This window comes from Hippopotamus amphibius, chromosome 2 (assembly GCF_030028045.1).
Source record: "Hippopotamus amphibius kiboko isolate mHipAmp2 chromosome 2, mHipAmp2.hap2, whole genome shotgun sequence".
NCBI lineage: Eukaryota > Metazoa > Chordata > Mammalia > Artiodactyla > Hippopotamidae > Hippopotamus > Hippopotamus amphibius.
The window spans coordinates 149423957-149442225 of record NC_080187.1 but is presented as its reverse complement, the minus strand read 5'-3'; the positions used below and the strand labels follow the sequence as shown (position 1 = coordinate 149442225).

General features: G+C 54.9%; 1 protein-coding gene across 4 annotated transcripts in view; it reads left to right on the top strand.

Moving 5' to 3' along the window:
- Positions 1-18269, top strand: part of ARNT2 (aryl hydrocarbon receptor nuclear translocator 2) — a 197879-nt gene that overhangs the window by 174320 nt on the left and 5290 nt on the right. For 2 of the 4 annotated variants that reach the window (XM_057724318.1, XM_057724321.1), the window contains 4 exons: positions 1821-1920; positions 5229-5367; positions 6070-6235; positions 17487-17623. In XM_057724318.1, coding sequence (XP_057580301.1) covers positions 1821-1920; positions 5229-5367; positions 6070-6235; positions 17487-17623 — 542 coding nt within the window. The remainder of the gene's footprint in view (positions 1-1820; positions 1921-5228; positions 5368-6069; positions 6236-17486; positions 17624-18269) is intronic. The other 2 variants (XM_057724319.1, XM_057724320.1) reach the window with 2 other exon arrangements.

Below are 18269 nucleotides of genomic sequence, written 5' to 3'. Positions count from 1 at the left end.
GGATGCCCCCCGCCCCACCCACCTCCCCACCAGCAGGCCAGAGACAGGGGCAGACGTGGGGTCTGTCCAGGCACAAAATAATTGCCATGTAACTCACCTTTGTATCCTTTATTCTAGTATCTTATGCAAGCAGAGGTGTTAGGGATTATAGGAATAAGATGCATAGGGATTTTGAGATTCTAGGGAGATAGATGGGAGGGTGCTTCAGGGAGCCCTGGGCCCCTCAATTACCAGAGGGAGTGAGAGGGTGCCCGTTTCCACTCCTGTTTCTCAAACTACCACTCTCTTCCTCGTGTAAGATCTAACAGCCCAGGGGCTTCCTAGGTGGCGCAGTGGTTAAGAATCCGCCTGCCAATGCAGGGGACATGGGTTCAATCCCTACTCCAGGAAGATCCCACGTGCCTCGGAGCAAATAAGCCCGTGCACCACAACTATTGAGCCTGCGCTTTAGAGCCCGTGAGCCACAACTATTGAGTCCATGTGCTGCAACTACTGAAGCCCACACACCTAGAGCCTGTGCTCCGCAACAAGAGAAGCCACGGCAATGAGGAGCTCGTGCACCACAATGAAGAGTAGCCTCCGCTCACCACAACTAAAGAAAGCCTGCACACAGCAAAAAAGACCCAACACAGCCAATAAAATTAATTAATTAATTTTAAAAAAAAGATCTAACAGCCCAGCTGGGATTTGAGCCCATTTCTTGCCTGTCTCTGTGGGTGAGACTGCTGAGCCGAGTTTTCTCGTTACCATCCTGTGGTGGCAGAAAAGCATCCCTTATTACGCATCTTGGCTGAGCCTGAGTGTTTTCACGTGTATGAGGAGCTCGGCCTCTCAAAGAAACCCCTGTGGAAGGGCAAGGAACACAGGTTGGGGCTGCTGCAGGTTAGTTGGAGCACCTGCTGGATGAGGGCGGCAGGGATGGGCAGGGTTCTGGGCCAGTGGGAGGACTGAAGCCCTGGGTCCTCCTTCACTGGCTCGTGACTTGGACAAGCCGAGCCTCAGTTGTCACACTGGCGAGTGATAGCAAGCATTCAGATGCTGTTGGCTCTGATAAGTGTTCTAAGCACTTAACTTATGCTAACTCATGGAATTCTCACCACAGCCCTATGAGGAAGGTACTGTTTTTATCACTGTCTGTCACTCAGGGGACCTGAGGCAGAAGTAGGTTAAATAACATGTCCAAGGTCACACCCCAGATAAATAGGGCAGAGCTGGGCATTAGAGTCTGTCCTCTTAACCATTGCTCTGCACCTTCTCATGCATAAAATGAAAGATATTGGGATTTCCTTGGCGGTCCAGTGGTTAGGACTTTGCCTTCCAGTGCAGGGGGTTGATTCGATCCTGATCAGGGAGCGAAGATCCCACATGCCTCACAGCCAAGAAACCAACACCTAAAACAGAAGCAATATTGTAACAAATTCAATAAAGACTTAAAAAAAAAAAAAAAGTCCACATCAAAACATCTTAAAAAAAAAAGAGAGGTATCATACCCACCCCAGGTAAGAAGGGCTCCGTAACATAGTGTCTGAGGAAGAACGCTCTTTAGTTCTTTTTATCTTCCTGACTCTGGAAAAGGGCCTGCCTTCCAGCCTGTGACCCAGCTGAGGCTTCAGGAAACAGCATGGGCCCTCGTGAGCAGGGAGGGCCCGAGAGATGAGCCTGCGGAGGCCAGGGAGGGGCAGGCTGCACGCAGATGGGCTGCCCGGGGCCCGTACGCTCCTGCTGTACATACCAGCCCTGCACCTGTGCTCGGGGCTCCCTGCCCTGGGGTCTGTAGGGCAGGAACTCCTCAAATGTGACCCTTGCTCTGCTTTTCCCAGCGGAGAAAAAGATGATGAGCTCAGCTTCTGCAGCAGGAAGCCAACAGATCTACTCCCAAGGAAGCCCGTTTCCCCCCGGACACTCGGGAAAGGCCTTCAGGTACCTACCGGGAGCGGGGGTCGGGGGCAGGGAAGTGGGCAGGAAGAGGCCCCCTGGATCTCAGAGCTTGGCTCTGTGTGCAACAAATACTGCAGGCCCATCCGCATGCCCGGGCCAGGCTCAGGAGTGGGGTGGTTCTGGTTCCGCCCTGCAAGCCCTCGATGAGTCACCGTAAATACATGGTGTCAGTTACTCTGTCTCGGATGTGAATGGTGCCACTGTTGGTGCCACAACTGTGTTGTGTAGCGGTGCCTGCCGGGGAGGAGGGTGTGAGGTGGCCTCTGGCCAGGACCCAGGTGAGACAGAGCTGGGCACACCTGGCAAGGCAGCAGGATGTGCCGTGGCCCCTGGTTCCCAGAGGCCATGGCCAACTCCAAGGGGAAGAGGACGACTCGGCCCATCATCCCTGGGGTCTTGGCCTAAAGGGCCGCTCATGGGAGGTGCAAGCAGGATGTCTGGCCTTTCCAAGGCTTGGTTCTTAGCATCAGGTAGGTCTTGTAAGTCACTGAGGAAGCTGTGACAGCACCACCATGACAATACCACCGGAGGCAAGGCCTGGCCCCAGTGCCTGCCCAGGAGGCAGGAGCACAGACTGAGGAGAATGGCAGCCTTCAGGGAGGGTGTATGGGCACCCACGTGAACATCAGATGCCCCCAGATTCACTAGGAGAAGTATCTCAGACCCATGCCTGGGAAGATGGGGTTCCTCACGCAGCCCAACCTCTGGCTGACTTGGTCAGAGCTGCGTTTCCAGATGAGACGCAGGTGGGGACCAAGACTGGGCAGGTGGGACTAGCCACCCCAGGGAGAGGTCCCGGCCAGGACTGCGCTCGCTAAGGGGACGAGGCGCCTGCTTCCACACTGATCTGCGGACAGACCTCTTGGGGAGGCAGCAGGTAGCTCGGCCTCTGTGCCCTGGAATAGCGGCCTCTGAAATCTCAGAGTGGCTCTGACCAGCCCTGCAGCTGGGCCTTGCTGGGTTGCAGGCTGTTCTGAGTCTCTGGGGAACCCCGGCCACAGGCAGCGACTCTGTGGTCTGGGGACAGGAGAACAAGATGGCAGCCCCCAGTGAGCGGCTCCTGAGCCGCCATCGCTGCCGGTCACCCTGCTCTGCTGGGCAGTGGCCGAGGCTCCAGACTTCTCCCCGGCTGCTGTGTCACTTGTGCACTGAGCACACGGTGACCGCGTGTAGCTGCGTGGCAGGCTCTGTGCCAGCCCCCGCCCGGGCCTGGGTGCATCGAGTCCTCATAGCACTTGCTGACACCCCACCCCACCCCCCTGCCATCTGGACCGAGGCAGCAGGGACAGAGCAGAGGCCAGAGGTGAGGAGGGACGGCAGGAGGCAGCGTGGCGTGCGTGGGGAGGCCTGGAAGCAAGAATCAGGTGGCCACCTGCTGGCGGGGTGGGTGCCCGGGCATCAGGGTGTGCTGAGTGGAGCCTAGGAGGCAGGAGAGGTGGAGAGGCCTCGAGTCGGGGAGAAACACAATGAGGTCACGGGGGCCTTAAATACCATGCTCAGGCGTTTGAACTCCATCACTGATGACTTGTGGGAGAAGAGGGACTTGAGGAAACACGGTCCTGGAGGACGTTCAGGGTGGCAGGAGTGCAGGGAGCAGCGTGGAGGAGCGAGGCTGCAGGCAGGTGCTTAGGACAGATGGTCCAGCCAGAGATGCTGCACCTGCGTGGCCTGTCATCACAGAGGGAAGAGCGGGGCGGGGTGGAGGGCGGTTATGGAGAAGGAAAGGCAGGCTGGTGTCCAGACGGCTGGGTAAGGAAGGAGTCAAGGGGGAACGCCAGCCCCAGTGTGGAGCCTGGCACTGGAGAGGCATTCACTAGATACTGGTCTATAGAATGAATGGGTTGATTAACTAAAGAATGCAGGAAGCTTTATGCCTGTGGGATGGGCAGTTTCCTGTAAATGTGCAGGGTCTGAGCTGGTTTGGGTGGGAAGGGGTGTGGGATGAATGACCCTGAGCCCCCAGCACAGCGGCACAGCTGTGGCTGCATGTCCCTAAGTATGTCCCCAGCCCGGGGCTGCCGTGATCCCGCGGGCCCTGTGGGTACGTTAGCCAGGGCACCTTCCCTAGGGCCCACAAGGCTACTGCCAGCTGTCCTCAGTCAGTGCTGTGAGGGCTGAGGGGTGGAGGAGAACCCAGCCCCCAAGCCACCCCCCAGAGAAGAGTGATCAGAAAAGGCCCTCCGAGGTCGCACATTCAGCAGGAGGGAGACTGGGAAAGGGGCCCTGTGTTGAGTGAGGCAGTCATCTCAGGAGGATGGGCGTGAAGTTCCCCTTGATCGTGGTTCATGCAGCAATGACTTGACATCCTTGAGTTCTCACTATTGTAAAAGGGACTGGATAGCGTGGAAAATGTATTGTGATACAATTAGTGAAATGGTACCCAGTCTTCTTTACCTGCCTTTCTTTAAAACCCGGCTGAAAGCCCACCTCCACCCAGGCCTTCCGTGATGAGCCCCTTCCTGCCACTTGACTCACTCATGGGCATCCAGCACTCTGCCTGCTTAGAGCTGGCCCTGGGGAAGCAGGAGGAAGAGCCTGAAATGAAATGCAAGTCTTCCCCCATCTCCTCATCTTTAATGAGCTTGTTGTGTAATTGGAGGAACTGGGAAAAATCTCACAGAAGACACCTAGCAGCGCAGCCAGTGCAGGCCTAGGGGCAGAGACAGAGGTCAGGGGCTGAGCCTGCAGGAAGGCAGGCAGAGAGCACAGGTGACACACACAGCGGGTGTCTACTAAGGACTTGTTGGGTTCAATTGAAGGTTAACTGAAGGGACAAAAGGGGTAGACCGCAGTATGCTGGGGGCAGCGGGGGAGCGGGGGCGGGGGGGGGATGTCGAGCGCAGGACCAGGCCCCACCCAGCAGGCTTCCACTGACAGGCGATTTTTTCTGAAAGCCTGTGGCCTATTTCCTGAATCCTGAAGCTTTATAGATACCCCAAAGGAACAAATTAACCAGAGCACAGAGAGCAAGTTAACACCAGGACTGATTTTTATTCCAAGAAGCTGCTCTCTTCCTGGGAATCATCTGTTGAAAGCAAAAGACACATAGGGGTGGGATTGGGGCTGTGTAGAGGAGAGTGTGGGAGACCCCGTGGAGAACAGAGGTAGCAGTGGTGGGTCGAGGGAGCCCTGGGGGAGCGGAGGAAGGCTGGGGGCTCCCCCGAGGGCCTCGGTCCAGTGATGCGTTGCCCTGGAGGGAGAGAGCTGTGCGCTCAGGGAGAGGTGGCCCCGGACAGGGCGCGTGGAGCTGGGGTGTCTCCCCAGGACAAGTGTATTTTCTTCTCTTTCAGCTCTTCAGTGGTGCACGTGCCTGGTGTGAATGACATCCAGTCCTCCTCCTCAACGAGCCAGAACATGTCCCAAATCTCCCGGCAGCTAAACCAGAGTCAGGTGGCGTGGACAGGGAGTCGACCACCCTTTCCCGGACAGGTATGGGCGTCAGGGAGGGCATTGCCCCCAGGTGCCCGGAGGGTGCAGGGCACCTGGGCTGTGCTTTCTTTGCATCCTAGCTCCGAGAAGGGGCAGTGCTCTGCAGCTGACCATCCTGACCACAGCCGTGCTCCCAGGAGCACCGGCCACCCTAAGGGTACTTTGAGAACTGGGTCTCCAGCAATGGTACCGAATCTGCTTTCAGCAGCCTCTTCTCCCAGCAGTCTCGGGGAAGTCCTGGGGAACTTGAGGCGGGGCGGTGCACAGAGACCCTCCATCAGGAGCGAGCCCCTCACCACTCTGGACCTCTGTTTCCTTGGCCCAGGAGTGCATGAGAACCTCAACCCTGGGACACGCCCGGCTCCCCGTAGTCACTGTGAGAAGGGCTGTCTGTTAGGCTGAGGGAGTCCTTGCCAAGGTCCTGTCAGCAGAAGACAGAGGACCTAGGTCATTGTAGCCCTGCTGGGGGGTGGGGGGGGATTTCAACCAGACCTGCCTCAAAGGTCCAGGGCCCAAGTCCTGTGGTTCTTGGGTGGCACAGACAAGGCCTCACCGCAGACCTTGTGCCCAGCGGGCCAGGAGGGCCTTTGGAGCTGCTGTCGGCCCAGGGCAGGACTGCCACTGTGGGTGCCCAGCCCGGGCCAAGGGGCGGGGGGACCTGCTGGTGATGCGCGCCATCTCTTTGCTTCGTCCTGATTGTAGCCAATCCCCTCTCAGTCCAGCAAGACTCAGTCTTCTCCCTTTGGGATTGGAACGAGCCACACCTACCCGGCAGACCCCTCCTCCTACAGCCCTCTCTCCAGCCCAGCCACCTCCTCGCCCAGCGGGAACGCCTACTCCAGTCTTGCCAACAGGACTCCAGGGTTCGGTAGGTGGGGAAGGAGGGGAAGAATGCCTGGGAGAGCCAGCAGAGATGCTTTCTGAACGTTCTGAGTTTGGGAGTCTGAGGCCCAAGCTCCCAGAATCCTGGTACCAGGTCTGGAGATTTCCAAGCGCCTCTTCTCTGTGGCTATCAGGAGGCCAGTGGTGTCCCTAAGAGACTGGCTGCCTAGACCTTGGCTTTGTGAATTGACTTTGTCATTTTCAAGGCTCTGGGACTCTACTCCCATGCATGTGATGTCATTTGAATGATATTGATATTTTAACCCTTTATGGCCCTTGGCAAGGACTTTTAGGTCACCCAAGTCAAAAATCCTATAGTCCTGTTTCAAAACACTAGAGGAGTATAGATTATAGGAATGACCCATTGTGTCAATAAATTGTGAAAATAATAAACATTGTTAAGTTCTCTCTCTTTTTAATATTAAAAGAGGGATCCTATCCCATGTAAGAGCATCTTGCCCAGCTTTGTTTACACACCCTCAGGCCATAAAGGGTTAAGTAAGCGCTCCCTCTGGTGCGCTTCCCAGGAGCCCTTGCCACGGCTCACTGCTCACCCTGCAGGCATTTGATGGACCCACTCCCCCGTTCCCCCAGCAACACCTACTAGAGTCAGGGTTCCACGTCACATAGCAGGGGCTCAGAGGGGACTGTGGGGCCAGCGAGGAGCCTGCGCTGGTGCCCGTCTTCCTGCAGCGCTGTCCCCGGAGACAGCCAACCGTGTGCTCGGGGCTGAGCAGAGACCAACCATCTGAATTCCCATCTGAGTTGCAAGCTTCCCTTTAAGCTGTGTCAGCCTTAGGAAAGTGCCGCGCCTTGTCCCCAGCCCACCGCTGGGGTTGTCAGCTGCTCACACCCCTTCTGTGTCCCCACCACTAAAAGCAGCACTTCTGGCCCTCTCGGCCCCAGGGTCTCGGGGCCCAGCGTTTCCGACTCATCTGTCGCTCCGGCTTGGATTCAGCTGTCCCCTCAGCATGAATCCCACTTACTTGTAGCAGGTTCTCCCGTGCAGCCTTTAAATATGCGTGCCAGAGATTATTCCGTGAGTTTAGAAGCACAGCGCGCTATTTCAGGACGGAGAAGCCCTGAGGCAGTTGCTTTCAAGTCAGCCCCGGCACTCCACGTAGACCCACCCTGAGGTTAGAAGTCCCTGGTTCCCAGGAGCACTCCCACCTCCCTGCAGGCTCTGCATCCGGCTCCCTCGCCTGCATGTGGAGAGGCCTCCCCCCAACCCCACTCCCAACCCCTCACCACAGTCTTGAAGGCTGGGCTTGGCACACTTGGCATGAAGGCACCTAGTCCTTCCTGGAAGCACAGGGCCCACCTGGCACAGACCTACTCACCAGGCCCACCTGGTGCTGGGCCCTGTGCTGAGCCCTGGCAACAGAGGGGAGGAGACCTCGGTTCGGACCAGAGAAGATCACGGTGCAGACACGGGGGCAGGGGAGACTGACGGGTACAGGGGGACAGGCGGCCAGTGCTGGAGGGGCAGCGGCCAAGGTCTGCTGAAGGCAGGAGGGTCAGGAGAGGCTCAGAGGAGACCTGGCACTCCCCCTGGTAAGGCCTAGAAGCATCTCAGTGCAGCCCTAGTAAGAAAGGATGGTAAGCCACCTCCTGCCCCAACAACTAGGGCCTTCAGCGCTGTGCATCTGTCTGGTCTCCACTTAGCAAATGCCAGGCCCTGAAGTGCACATGGAGATGGAACACAGCAAGGACAAAGCCTGGGGCTGAGGCCACCACGCAACTTGATGACCAAGAACAGGATCACACAAACGGGGCTCTAGGCTCAGCAGCCATTGTTACAGCTGCCGTCCAGCTTCCTCACACTCAGATGAGAGCAGTGATGGCAGTAGCTAACTCTTACCAGATGCCTGCTGTGTGCTCAGCACTTTACAGATTTGAATTCATTTAAAGCTCATGGTAGCCCTAAGAGGGAGAAACTACACTTATTCCCATTGTACAGATAAGTAAACTGAGGCACAGCGAGGTCAGATAACTTACCCAAGGCCTCATGGCTGGTCAGTGGTAGCGTCATGTGTGTGGAGCGAGGCAGTGCCCTCTGAGTCTGTGCTCCCATCACTACCCTATCCTGGCCATTCTCTCTAATCCACCATTCAGGGTGTCAGAATTACGCAGGAATTGGATGCGTCCTGATTTATATTAAGGAGAAAAGGGCTGGAACCCTTTCAATGAGTGCATGGAAGAGACTCTAAAATAGAGAAAATAAGGTCTGAGACGTCTCTTGGGGCCTTACCATCAAAACCTCGCTTGTTAACCTCACATAAGCAGTTTGCGTGGAATAGAGCACAGTTGCTGTGTCTTTGGAAGCCAGTTCGAGGTGAGGTGAGCCGGTGATGAAGTGGGGACAGGAAGCTGAGGAGGAGGGAGGAGGAGGTGGGCTCAGGCTGGGGGTGGGGAGGAGGACCTTCAGCGGGGTGGGCTTCAGAATCATCTGTGATGCAAGGCTCCCAGAGGTCAGCTCACGGCGCAGGCCAGGGAGGCCCAGGCAGAGGGGTCAGCGTTCACAGCAGGGTGGAAAACCATGGTTTGGAGGTGGCCTGGAGAGTGTGCGGACCATGGGATCTGTGGCGTGTGGGTAAAACAAGCAGCTCCCGCTCCACAGGGCTTCGAGGCCAAGGAATCCTGGTGGAGGGGAGGGGTCAAGCTTTGGTGATGGTCAGAGAAGAGAAGGGGGTGTGATTAGGGAGGGGGTCTGAGGGGTGCATTAGGAACAAGGACGGCTGCTGCAGAGCACGGAGGGAAGGGGTGCGGGGAAGAGTGTAGATGGGAATGGTGAGTGAGGAGGGAACGGAGCAGTCTCTGTGAAAGGTCAGTTTCATTAATTATTAAATAAACATGAAACCATTAAAACACTGGCGGTGTTTACATTTGCAATGGACATACCCTGGCCTGGTACGTGCAGAACTGAGCGGCTTCCCAGGACCTCCCCAGTGGCGTGGGTGAGACAGCTGTGCCTCAGGGCCTGTTGGGTGGGCCTGAGGGTTACAAGCATGGCAGCCTGGAGAAGACCACACCTCATCAAGCCTTACCTTGTTGACGGTGTGTCCACCACAAGACACACACCTACTGGGGGTAGACAAACTTGGCAGAGGCTGTGGGCTGCCGTGGGTCTGCAGAAGCAGCCTGGCAGCTGGCAGAGCAACTCACTAGAGGGTGCAGGTGGACCAGAGCCAGTGGACCCACCCACCTGGTGGCCGAGGTTTGACGGAGAGTGCTGGCAGGGTGGAGCTGGCTTGCAGCCCTCTGGGTGATAGAGATGCTTTCTGAAGAGGGAGTGCCACAGGGCCTCCTGCACGCCTCTGGTAGACAGATGCCAGGCACAAAAGCCACCTGAACCAGAAGACAAGCCACTTCCTCTGCTGTATCTGGCCCGTCTCTCCAGCGCCCTCTGTTCACAAAGCCTAACACTGCACCAGCTGGCAAAGGAGGAATGTTTGCAGGGTCTAGTTCCCATTTCACAAAGCAGCACAAAGAAGGGTCGATTTAGAGGTCGGAGGCATTAAATTGATAACTGGCAAAGATTTATATGATGCAGATCCCTTAATTGGTTAGTTCTCTGTTTCAACTACCCTCAGGCATCTGCTTGTTGATTTTACCATGTTTCTAGGAGAAATGCAGGGAGCCGGGCAGAGAAGTTGCTCGATGAAAGTGGTTCAAAGGTGCTGTGGCAGGCCAGGCTTTCATTCTCTGACTTGCTCTGAGGGCTGCATATATGCCCTTTCAGGGCTGGCGCTACATTACAGTATTGTCTTATCACCACGCTTCCCGATGTGATGACTTAGGAAGCAGGAGCCTGTCCATTGCTTCTAGTTTGTTCCTCATATGCTTCTCAGTTTAGGAAGAGGTAGCTAAAGCACCTCATTCCCACATAACACAAGTCACAGCAGGTCAGTACAGACCAAATCAAGTCACAACAGGAAACACTGACCACTGAGGGTGAGCATCTTTTTTTTACAAAGCTTAAGAAACACATCCGTAACATACTTGCCCTTCCTGGAAAGAGCCATGTCCATCCCAGGTTGCCCCACCTGGCCTAGCAGATTTCCTTTGGAGAGGAAGATTGAAAGAATATGTCATTCCAGAAATGTCTGAAGATTCTTTCAGGGAGAAATAGGACAAATAATTAGAGATGGGGAAGCAGGGTAGGATAAGCACGGTTGAGAGAGGGAATTTCAATAATCCGAAATGTTTGCAGACACCCAGTCCCTCTTACTTCTCAGCTCCTGCCCCCCAAACTCAGCCCTGGGCATTTTTACAGGCAAAAAAATTTTTTTAAGATTTATTTTATTAATTTCTTATTTGTTTTTGGCTGCATTGGGTCTTCATTGCTCTCTTCGTTGCTGTGCGTGGGCTTTCTCTAGTTGCAGAGAGTGGAGGCTACTCTTCGTTGCGACGTGTGGGCTTCTTATTGCGGCAGTTTCTCTTGTTTCAAAGCATGGGCTCTGGGTGCGTGGCCTTCTGTAGTTGCAGCACGCAGGCTCAGTAGTTGTGGCTCACAGGCTCTAGAGCGAAGGCTCAGTAGTTGTGGGGCACAGGCTTAGTTGCTCTGTGGCACGTGGGATCTTCCCAGACCAGCGCTCGAACTGTGTCCCCTGCATTGGCAGACAGATTCTTAACCACTGTGTCACCGGGGAAGCCCCTCTTACAGGCAAATCTGAGGGAATTATAGACCTTCCCACCCTTACTAGTTAGTGATGAAAAGACAAGATCTTAACCAGAAATCGTGCGAAACGTGTGATCCTTGTTGTGAGGTGCAGCTCTTGGCCAAGAACCGCAGGGAGGCCTCCAACTGGAAGGCACTTGTGAGAGCACAAGCGGCCCCTCTGATGCCCGCTGTGGGCTTCGTCCAGCAGGCTTGCTCAGCCGCAGCGCTGTGGACCCTCAGCCCCACGTGATTCTTTGTTCATGGAGGGTGTTTGGCAGCATCCCTGCCTTCTCCTTACTAGTGCTCCTCTATTTGTGAGAAGTGTCTCTGGATGTTGCCAGATGTCCCTCCAGGGTGGAGGGGGAGGACACAGTCACCCCTGCTTGAGAACCACTGAGCGAAACCCCACCACTTAGGACCTCTGAGCAGGACTTCAAGTGAACCTTGATCTTAGGGCAATTTCCAAATCAGATGAATCTCGCTGAAAACGTGAGTTAGCAAAAGTGAAATGATACCATTGAGCCAGTAATTTTTTTTTTCCTAAGGAAGTTGTCATCCCCTTCCCTCGACAACCTAGAAATCTACAAGCTCCTCTAGATTCTGACTTTTGGTCTGAAAGCCCACCTGGTTGGCCAGATGATAGCCTAATAATACATTCTACTTGGACCCCTGGGCTGGCGGGTGGCCCAGGCATCCGGCTAGGACGGTAGCAGCCTAGGCCTTGCTCAGGAAGCCCACAGAACACAAGAAACACAGCACGGCTAGAACCCAGCTCATGGTCTGCAGCCATGCACGTGGCTTTTGAAACAATAGGGCAACACAAGGATGTTGGTGACCACTGGGGCTTTTTCCAGAAAGAGGCTTGTGGGTACATCTTGGGGGCAGGCCATGACCATGCCCTGTTCACCGTCTGTCTGCAGTGCAGGTCAGTCAGGTTTAGGCTAAAACCCCACATGGCTCTGTCATCCGGGAGAGGTCATGTTGTAATTATTACTCATAATTTAATCAGAGAGGTCACTAATGCAGCTCAGGAAGAATTTCAGTAGCAAAGGCTGAACAGAGGGCTTTCCCCTTGAACTCTCCCGCCACATGACTGGTGAACTTATCCTGCAGGTCATGTTTGGATGTAACTTCCTCCAGGAAGATGCAGATTGAGTTAGGTCTTGCTCCTTTGTGGTTGCACTGCCCGTGGTTCCCTTATAAACGCTCTTAACAGTTCCAATTGCCTAATTACTCAGCTGTCTTTCTCAATGGATTGGGCCATTGTGGCCCCGGCACACTGCTCAGGTCAAGTACATAGTCAGCGTTGAGTATGAAAACCGTATTTATCCCATGAGTGCGCGTGGGCTTCAGTGTCAGAAAGATCTAGGTTCAAACCCTGGCTCTGGCATTTATAAGCTAAACGAGTTGGGCAAATTTCTTGATATCTTTGAGCCCCAGTTTCTTCATCTGAAGAACAGGAAACCCATCTCTTAGAGTGAGAAGAAATGAAATGAAATAAACGTCTAGAAAGTACCCAGCACAATGCCTAACACGTAGTCAGTGCTCCCAAAATACTAAGTCTTTCCCTCCTCCCTTAACTAGTTGATGCTGTTTCTAAAACAATCCAGTTAACCGATTTTTTTTCCTATTGGACACATTTAAGAAGAGCCCGTCCCTTCCCTAAAGTTTAAGAATTTTTATTCTGAAATCTTATCTCTGCAATTAATAGAATTCCCACCCGATACAAATACAGGGCTAATCTTCCTCTCACCTTTACATTCCTCCAGCCTACCCTGTCTCTGGCTGTCACTGAGGAAGACTGGTGTGTTTGTTTCATTATAAGTCAGTGATGGCCAGGAAGCCTCAAATGGGAAAAGAAGCATAAGTGTGTAGAATGTTCATGTGTCTTCCTTCTTCTCCCCTCTTTCCCTCCCTTTATCCCCTCTTTTATTCTTGCCTTCGGCAGATACGTATTGAAGCCTCCTTTATTCCAGGCACTACACTCAGTAAGGCCTGGGACAGATGTAGATAAGATCCCTGGCGTTAAGTTACTCGTGATCTGGGGATGAGTCAACATAGCGTGATGGACACCATCCCGAGAGACACTGCAAGTGCCGCTGGGGAGCGGGGAAGAGGGGATGACTGAGGGCATCAGCTGTGCAGGGTCCCGTTCGAGCGGACTTTGAGCAGGGGTAGGATCCTGCAAGCACAGAGCAGGGGAGGGATGCCCACAGCGGAGGGAACCTGGGCGCAACAGCACAGAGACGGAGTTGTGTGCAGCAGGTGTGGGGGAGTCCACACTGGCGTGTGACGAGGGTGAGAGGGGCTGGGGGCACAGAGAAAAGGAGGGGGAGGTGGGGTTTGAAAAATAGGAACCAGACGACGAAGGCTCAAGTGTGCCCACTCTGAGGAATATGGATGGTGGGGGACTGTGTTTTTGTTTTGTTTTGGCCAAGCCATGTGGCTTTCGGGAACTTTCCCAGGGATTGAACCCAGGGCCACGGCAGTGAAAGTGCCAAGTCCTAACCACTGAACCACCCAGGAACTCCCTTGGTGGAGGAGGGGACTGTGTTAGTTTATAAGCAGTGGATGGTCTTTTAGGAAGATAACCCTTGTAGCTGTGCAGATTTGGGAGAGATTGGTGCAGGCATGGCTCGGAGCACTGGTGGCAGCTGTGGGAATGGATGGAGGGAAGAAGACTGGCTGGAGGGAAGGAGACTAGGTGGAGGGGGCCTTAGGGGAGCGGAGACGCAGCAGAACCCATTGAGCGACTGGACATGAGGGGTGGGTGAGAGCAAAGAGTGTCCACGCGTGATTTTCCCGTCTGGGCTATCCAAGGAGATGGGATGATTGTTTTAGGCCTGAGGGGCCCAAGGGGTCTGTCATGTTGTTTAGATACGTCTCCTAAGGTGGTAGATGGACCCGAAGCTTAGGAGAGAAGCTGGGCTGTAAACACCACCAGAGATGTGAGATGTGAGTCTGCCACCCCCAGGTCCTCCTGTCACGCCCCTCAGCACAGCCAAACATCCATCCACAAGCCCGGGCACCCCTTCCTCCAGAATATCTCCAGTCCGTCCACTTCTCTCCACCTCGCGTCTGGTGCCACTGTTGTCTCCTGCAAGGATTACCCCTGCAGCCTCTTCCTAACTGGGCTCTCACCCCCTCACCGTGTCCCCCCATCCGCTGACAGAGTGACCTTCCCGGTCGTGCAGGTCTGTGCGTGACACACCTCAGCTTAAGAACCTTCAGCAGTTCTCTGCTGCTTCAAAATCCATCACCCTCACGGCATGGGGTGTGGGACCTGACCCCTGGTCTGCCCTGCAGGTGGGTCACACTTCTCTGGGCCCTTTGGCATCCGGAGCCTCCTGTGGGTCCCCGGGTGGAACAGACCCTCTTCACTGCCAGCTTTTGTGCAGGCTGATCCTTGTGTCTGGAATGCTTTTTAAGTCCACCTCCAAGCCTTACACCTGCTTAACTACTAACTAGTCCTCTTCTGGTCTCAGGTGAAGTCCCTGCAAAGCATTTTCTACGTGCCATAACTAGGTTAGGTATCCCTCCTAAGACTCTAATCCAGCTCTGCTCAGCCCTCTTGCAGCAGCTCACAACTGGAGGGACACAGCTGCTCACTCCTCTCTCCCGAGCACGCTGTAAGCACCTCGAGATAGGAATTGTCTTGTTTCCCAGTGTATGCCCAATACCCGCACGGAGCCCGGGTACTGGGTCAGAGTAGGAGCTCAGGAAATATCTGCCCAATGAGTCAATGGATTGGTTAGTTCCTGGGGGTAGAAGAGGTTGCCCCCACCTTGTCTGGTGATCAAAGGGAAGACCTAACTCAGGCCTCTGCTGCCAGCCCATGTTAAAGGGAAGAGACATACGGAAGAACCAGGGGGCACCTGACAAGGAGCCGTGTAGGAGGTGGTGGGACCAGAATCAGATGTGGTCCAAGAAGTCAAGCAAACAGTTTCAAGAAGATGGTGGTCATGAGTGTGGATACCCACGAGAGCTCAGCAGTGAGAACTGAATTTGAATTTCTCTTGGGTCAGGCTTGGATATACGGACTTGGCTGTAGAGGGATTGCAGCGGGCAGAGGAGGGAGGGAAAGCTGAGAAGATGCCGCGTGTATGGACAGCGAAGGGAAGGAGAGGTAGACGTGGAGCTTGGGGGGGGCGTGTATTTGTCTGCTAGGACAGCCTTAACAAAATACCGCAGGCTGGGTGACTTAAACAACAGGAACTTATTTTCTCACCGTTCTGGAGGCTGGAAGTCTGAGGTCAAGGCAGCGGGGCTGGTTTCTTCTGAGGCCTCTCTCTTTGGCTTTCAGATGGCCGCCTTCTCCCTGGGTCTTCACATGGTCTTCCCTCTGTGTGTGCCTGTGTCCAGATTTCTTCTTCTTATGAGAACACTGGTCATATTGGATTAGGGTCTACCCATATGAGCTCGTTTCACCTTCATTGCCTCTTTTTTATTTTTAATATTTATTTATTTACTTGGCTGTGTTGGCTCTTAGTTGTGGCACGTGGGATCTTAGTTGTGGCACGTGGAATCTTTCTTTGCAGTGCACAGGCTCTTTGCTGTGGTGCATGGGCTTCTCTCTAGTTGCGGCACATGGACCCAGTAGTTGCAGCATGCAGGCTCTCTAGTTGTGGTGCGCAGGCTCTGGAGTTCGTGGGCTTAGTTGCCCCGTGGCATGTGATCTTCGTTCCCCAACCAGGGAACAAACCCACATTCCCTGCGTTGGAAGGCAGATTCTTAAGCACTGGACCACCAGGGGAGTCCCTTAATTGCCTCTTTAAATGTCCCTCCTTCGAATACAGTCACAGTCTGAGATACTGACGGTTGGACTTTCCACATATAATTTGGGGGACACACTTCAGGCCATGTAGGAAGGAAGGGTGGAGAGAGTTAATTCACGGTTGGCATGACTGCAGCAGGGAGTCACTGTGGCACGGTCCCGGAGGAAGCCAGAGGACTGCTGAGAGGCAGCCATCTCTGAATAGGTGAGGGCAGTCCTCATGCTTTGCCCAGCCTTGCCTGCAGCAGAGGTGGCTGTGTCCGTCCGGCCTCCCTCCAAGCACAGGTGGCCCAGCTCAGGCTCAGCCTCCTGGGCCTCCAGGATGGGGCGCGTGTCTGTCCAGCAGGGCTTCCCTCGCTGCTCCAGCTGGGGCTGCTGCGCATTTAATCTTGCCACACGAGGCCTGTTCTAGATCGTCCCATTCCCAGATCGGGCCAGGGGACGTGATTCTATGAAAGAGTTCCTCCTGGCCCAGGGAGTCTCACGAAAGAGTGTTAGGAAAAGGCATTTCAGCAAAGCCAGATGCATTTTTTTTTTTAACAACAGAATCCTACATGCGCAGTAGACTTAAATCCCTCGTGCTGAAATAGGGAATTGTGTCCTTCCCTGATTTTCTAGGCCCCTTTACCAACAGTGATCATACAGAGCTTGAAAGGCACCAGTGGTGAGGCATTCAAGGTGAGGCATCCCTTTATATCTCAGGCAGTAGGTGACGTGAGAGAGAGAGAGAGAGAGAGAGAGAGAAGGATTGATTCTTCCCCCGAACACTGTCCAGCCTGCCCCCAGATTAACCCAGTGCCCATTCATCAGGTGGCGAGGGGGGGTCACCGTGGTCAGTAGGACTGCTGGAAGAACAAGTGGGGCCAAGATGGGGCCTGTCCTGCCACCCACAGCTTGACAGTGAGCCCATTGCCTCCAAAATGCTATTGAATGCGTAGGAACAAGAAAAAAGTTCCCGCGGTTTTTTTATACACCTTAGGACAAAGTAACCCCCTTGGGTTGAATCTTTAAAATGTTTTAGACAAAATTCTGCTCATTTTTTAGTTTCTTTTTTCCATCGGGTGCTTTTGGTAACATATGGACAGAAGTTAGGTTGCTCTCATTTACAAATTACTAATTTGCTGATTCCCACAGAGAGACCTATCTTCTTGTCTAAGCTGCCCCCAAATTCCTTTCCTCCCAAACCAGTGATGCTAAGGAATCCTCAGCTAAAGAGACGGGCAGAAAGGGCCATGGCTGTCGACCCCCGTGGAAAGACCTCATGGAACCCCATGAGTGGCTTCAGCCAAGTTACCCGAAAGGCAGTGAGGCTGGCAGAGGTCAGGGTTTGCTGAGTGAGGCTCTGCCTCTGGCAGGGAGCAGCCTGTGAGCCGAGGGCATCCAGAGTGGCAGGGACCGCCTCTCCCTTCTTGTGCCTGTCAAGGAGAGGGCTTCTCTCAGCCCCAGACAGGCCCCACGGAAGCAAGCCTCCAATGGTGGTCACGCAGGGCTGAGGGCTCTAAGGCTTAGGGGCCCTGGTCCCCTGGCAGGTGCACTCGGGGAGGACCGCCCTCTCCGCCCAGCCCATGCACTGTGTGGCAGAGAGCTCCCACTTCTGCTTCACCCGTCCAGCTCTCGGGTGCAAAACCATCTTACCTATCAGCCAGCGGGAGAGAGGGGGCACAGCACACACAGTCAGCCCGCTCTGGATGGGACGCGCCTTCCAGGAATGTGGGGCCCTCTGGGCTGCAGTGGTTCTTAGGTCTCCCGGGGCCACGGGATGGCTTTTAAAGGAACTGTCCTGTACGTCGGATCTTTCAGCTGAAAGTGGACAAGGTAGCGGGCAGTTCCAAGGGCGGCCCTCGGAAGTCTGGTCGCAGTGGCAAAGCCAGCACCACGGACAGCAGAGCGGTGAGCCGCACTCCCACCAGCAGCCCGGTCAGACTGAAGTGTTCCAGGTAAATCAGCGAGCGCCGCCTTCTCGTGGGTACCCGCGCCTCCTCTCTGCTTCCTTTCCCCCCTCGGTCTCCGCCTCCCTGCCGCAGCGGGACTGCTGCTAGAGATTGTGAGTGCTGGTCCCTCCCGGGGAAGGTTGTAGCCCTGCCTGGAGGGGCTCCAGGTGTGGGAGGCTCGGCTCCTCTTAGGAGTTACGGGCAGGCATTGCTGGTTGAGGCTGCCTGGGCGCCTTGCCGTGCTGCATTGTTTGAGCCACTCCTGGTGCATCCCTAGCGCCTGGGCAGCCCTGACCTAAGTGTGCAGTGACAGTGGACACCGTCGGCAGCCCTGCAGCACAGGATCTGGCCCCCTTGGCGTGTTCAGAGCTCCACTTTTCAGCCAGAAAAGTCCTCACTGGGGAGAGGCTCCAGTTGGGGGCAGGAACCTGCTGATGCCCTATCCACCCCACCAGGTCTTCAGGAAGGAGAAGCACCTCGTAACAGGAGCCCCAGGTGCCTTCTGTCATGTTCCAGAGCCTGCCCCGCAGAGCAGGGATGCGGCAGGAAGCACATAGTGGGAGGGCTCTGAGACCCGCAGACTATAATCCCCCTCCTCAAGGGAGAGCTTTCTGCTCACCTCACCCTCACCGCAAGCACCTTCCCCACCGGG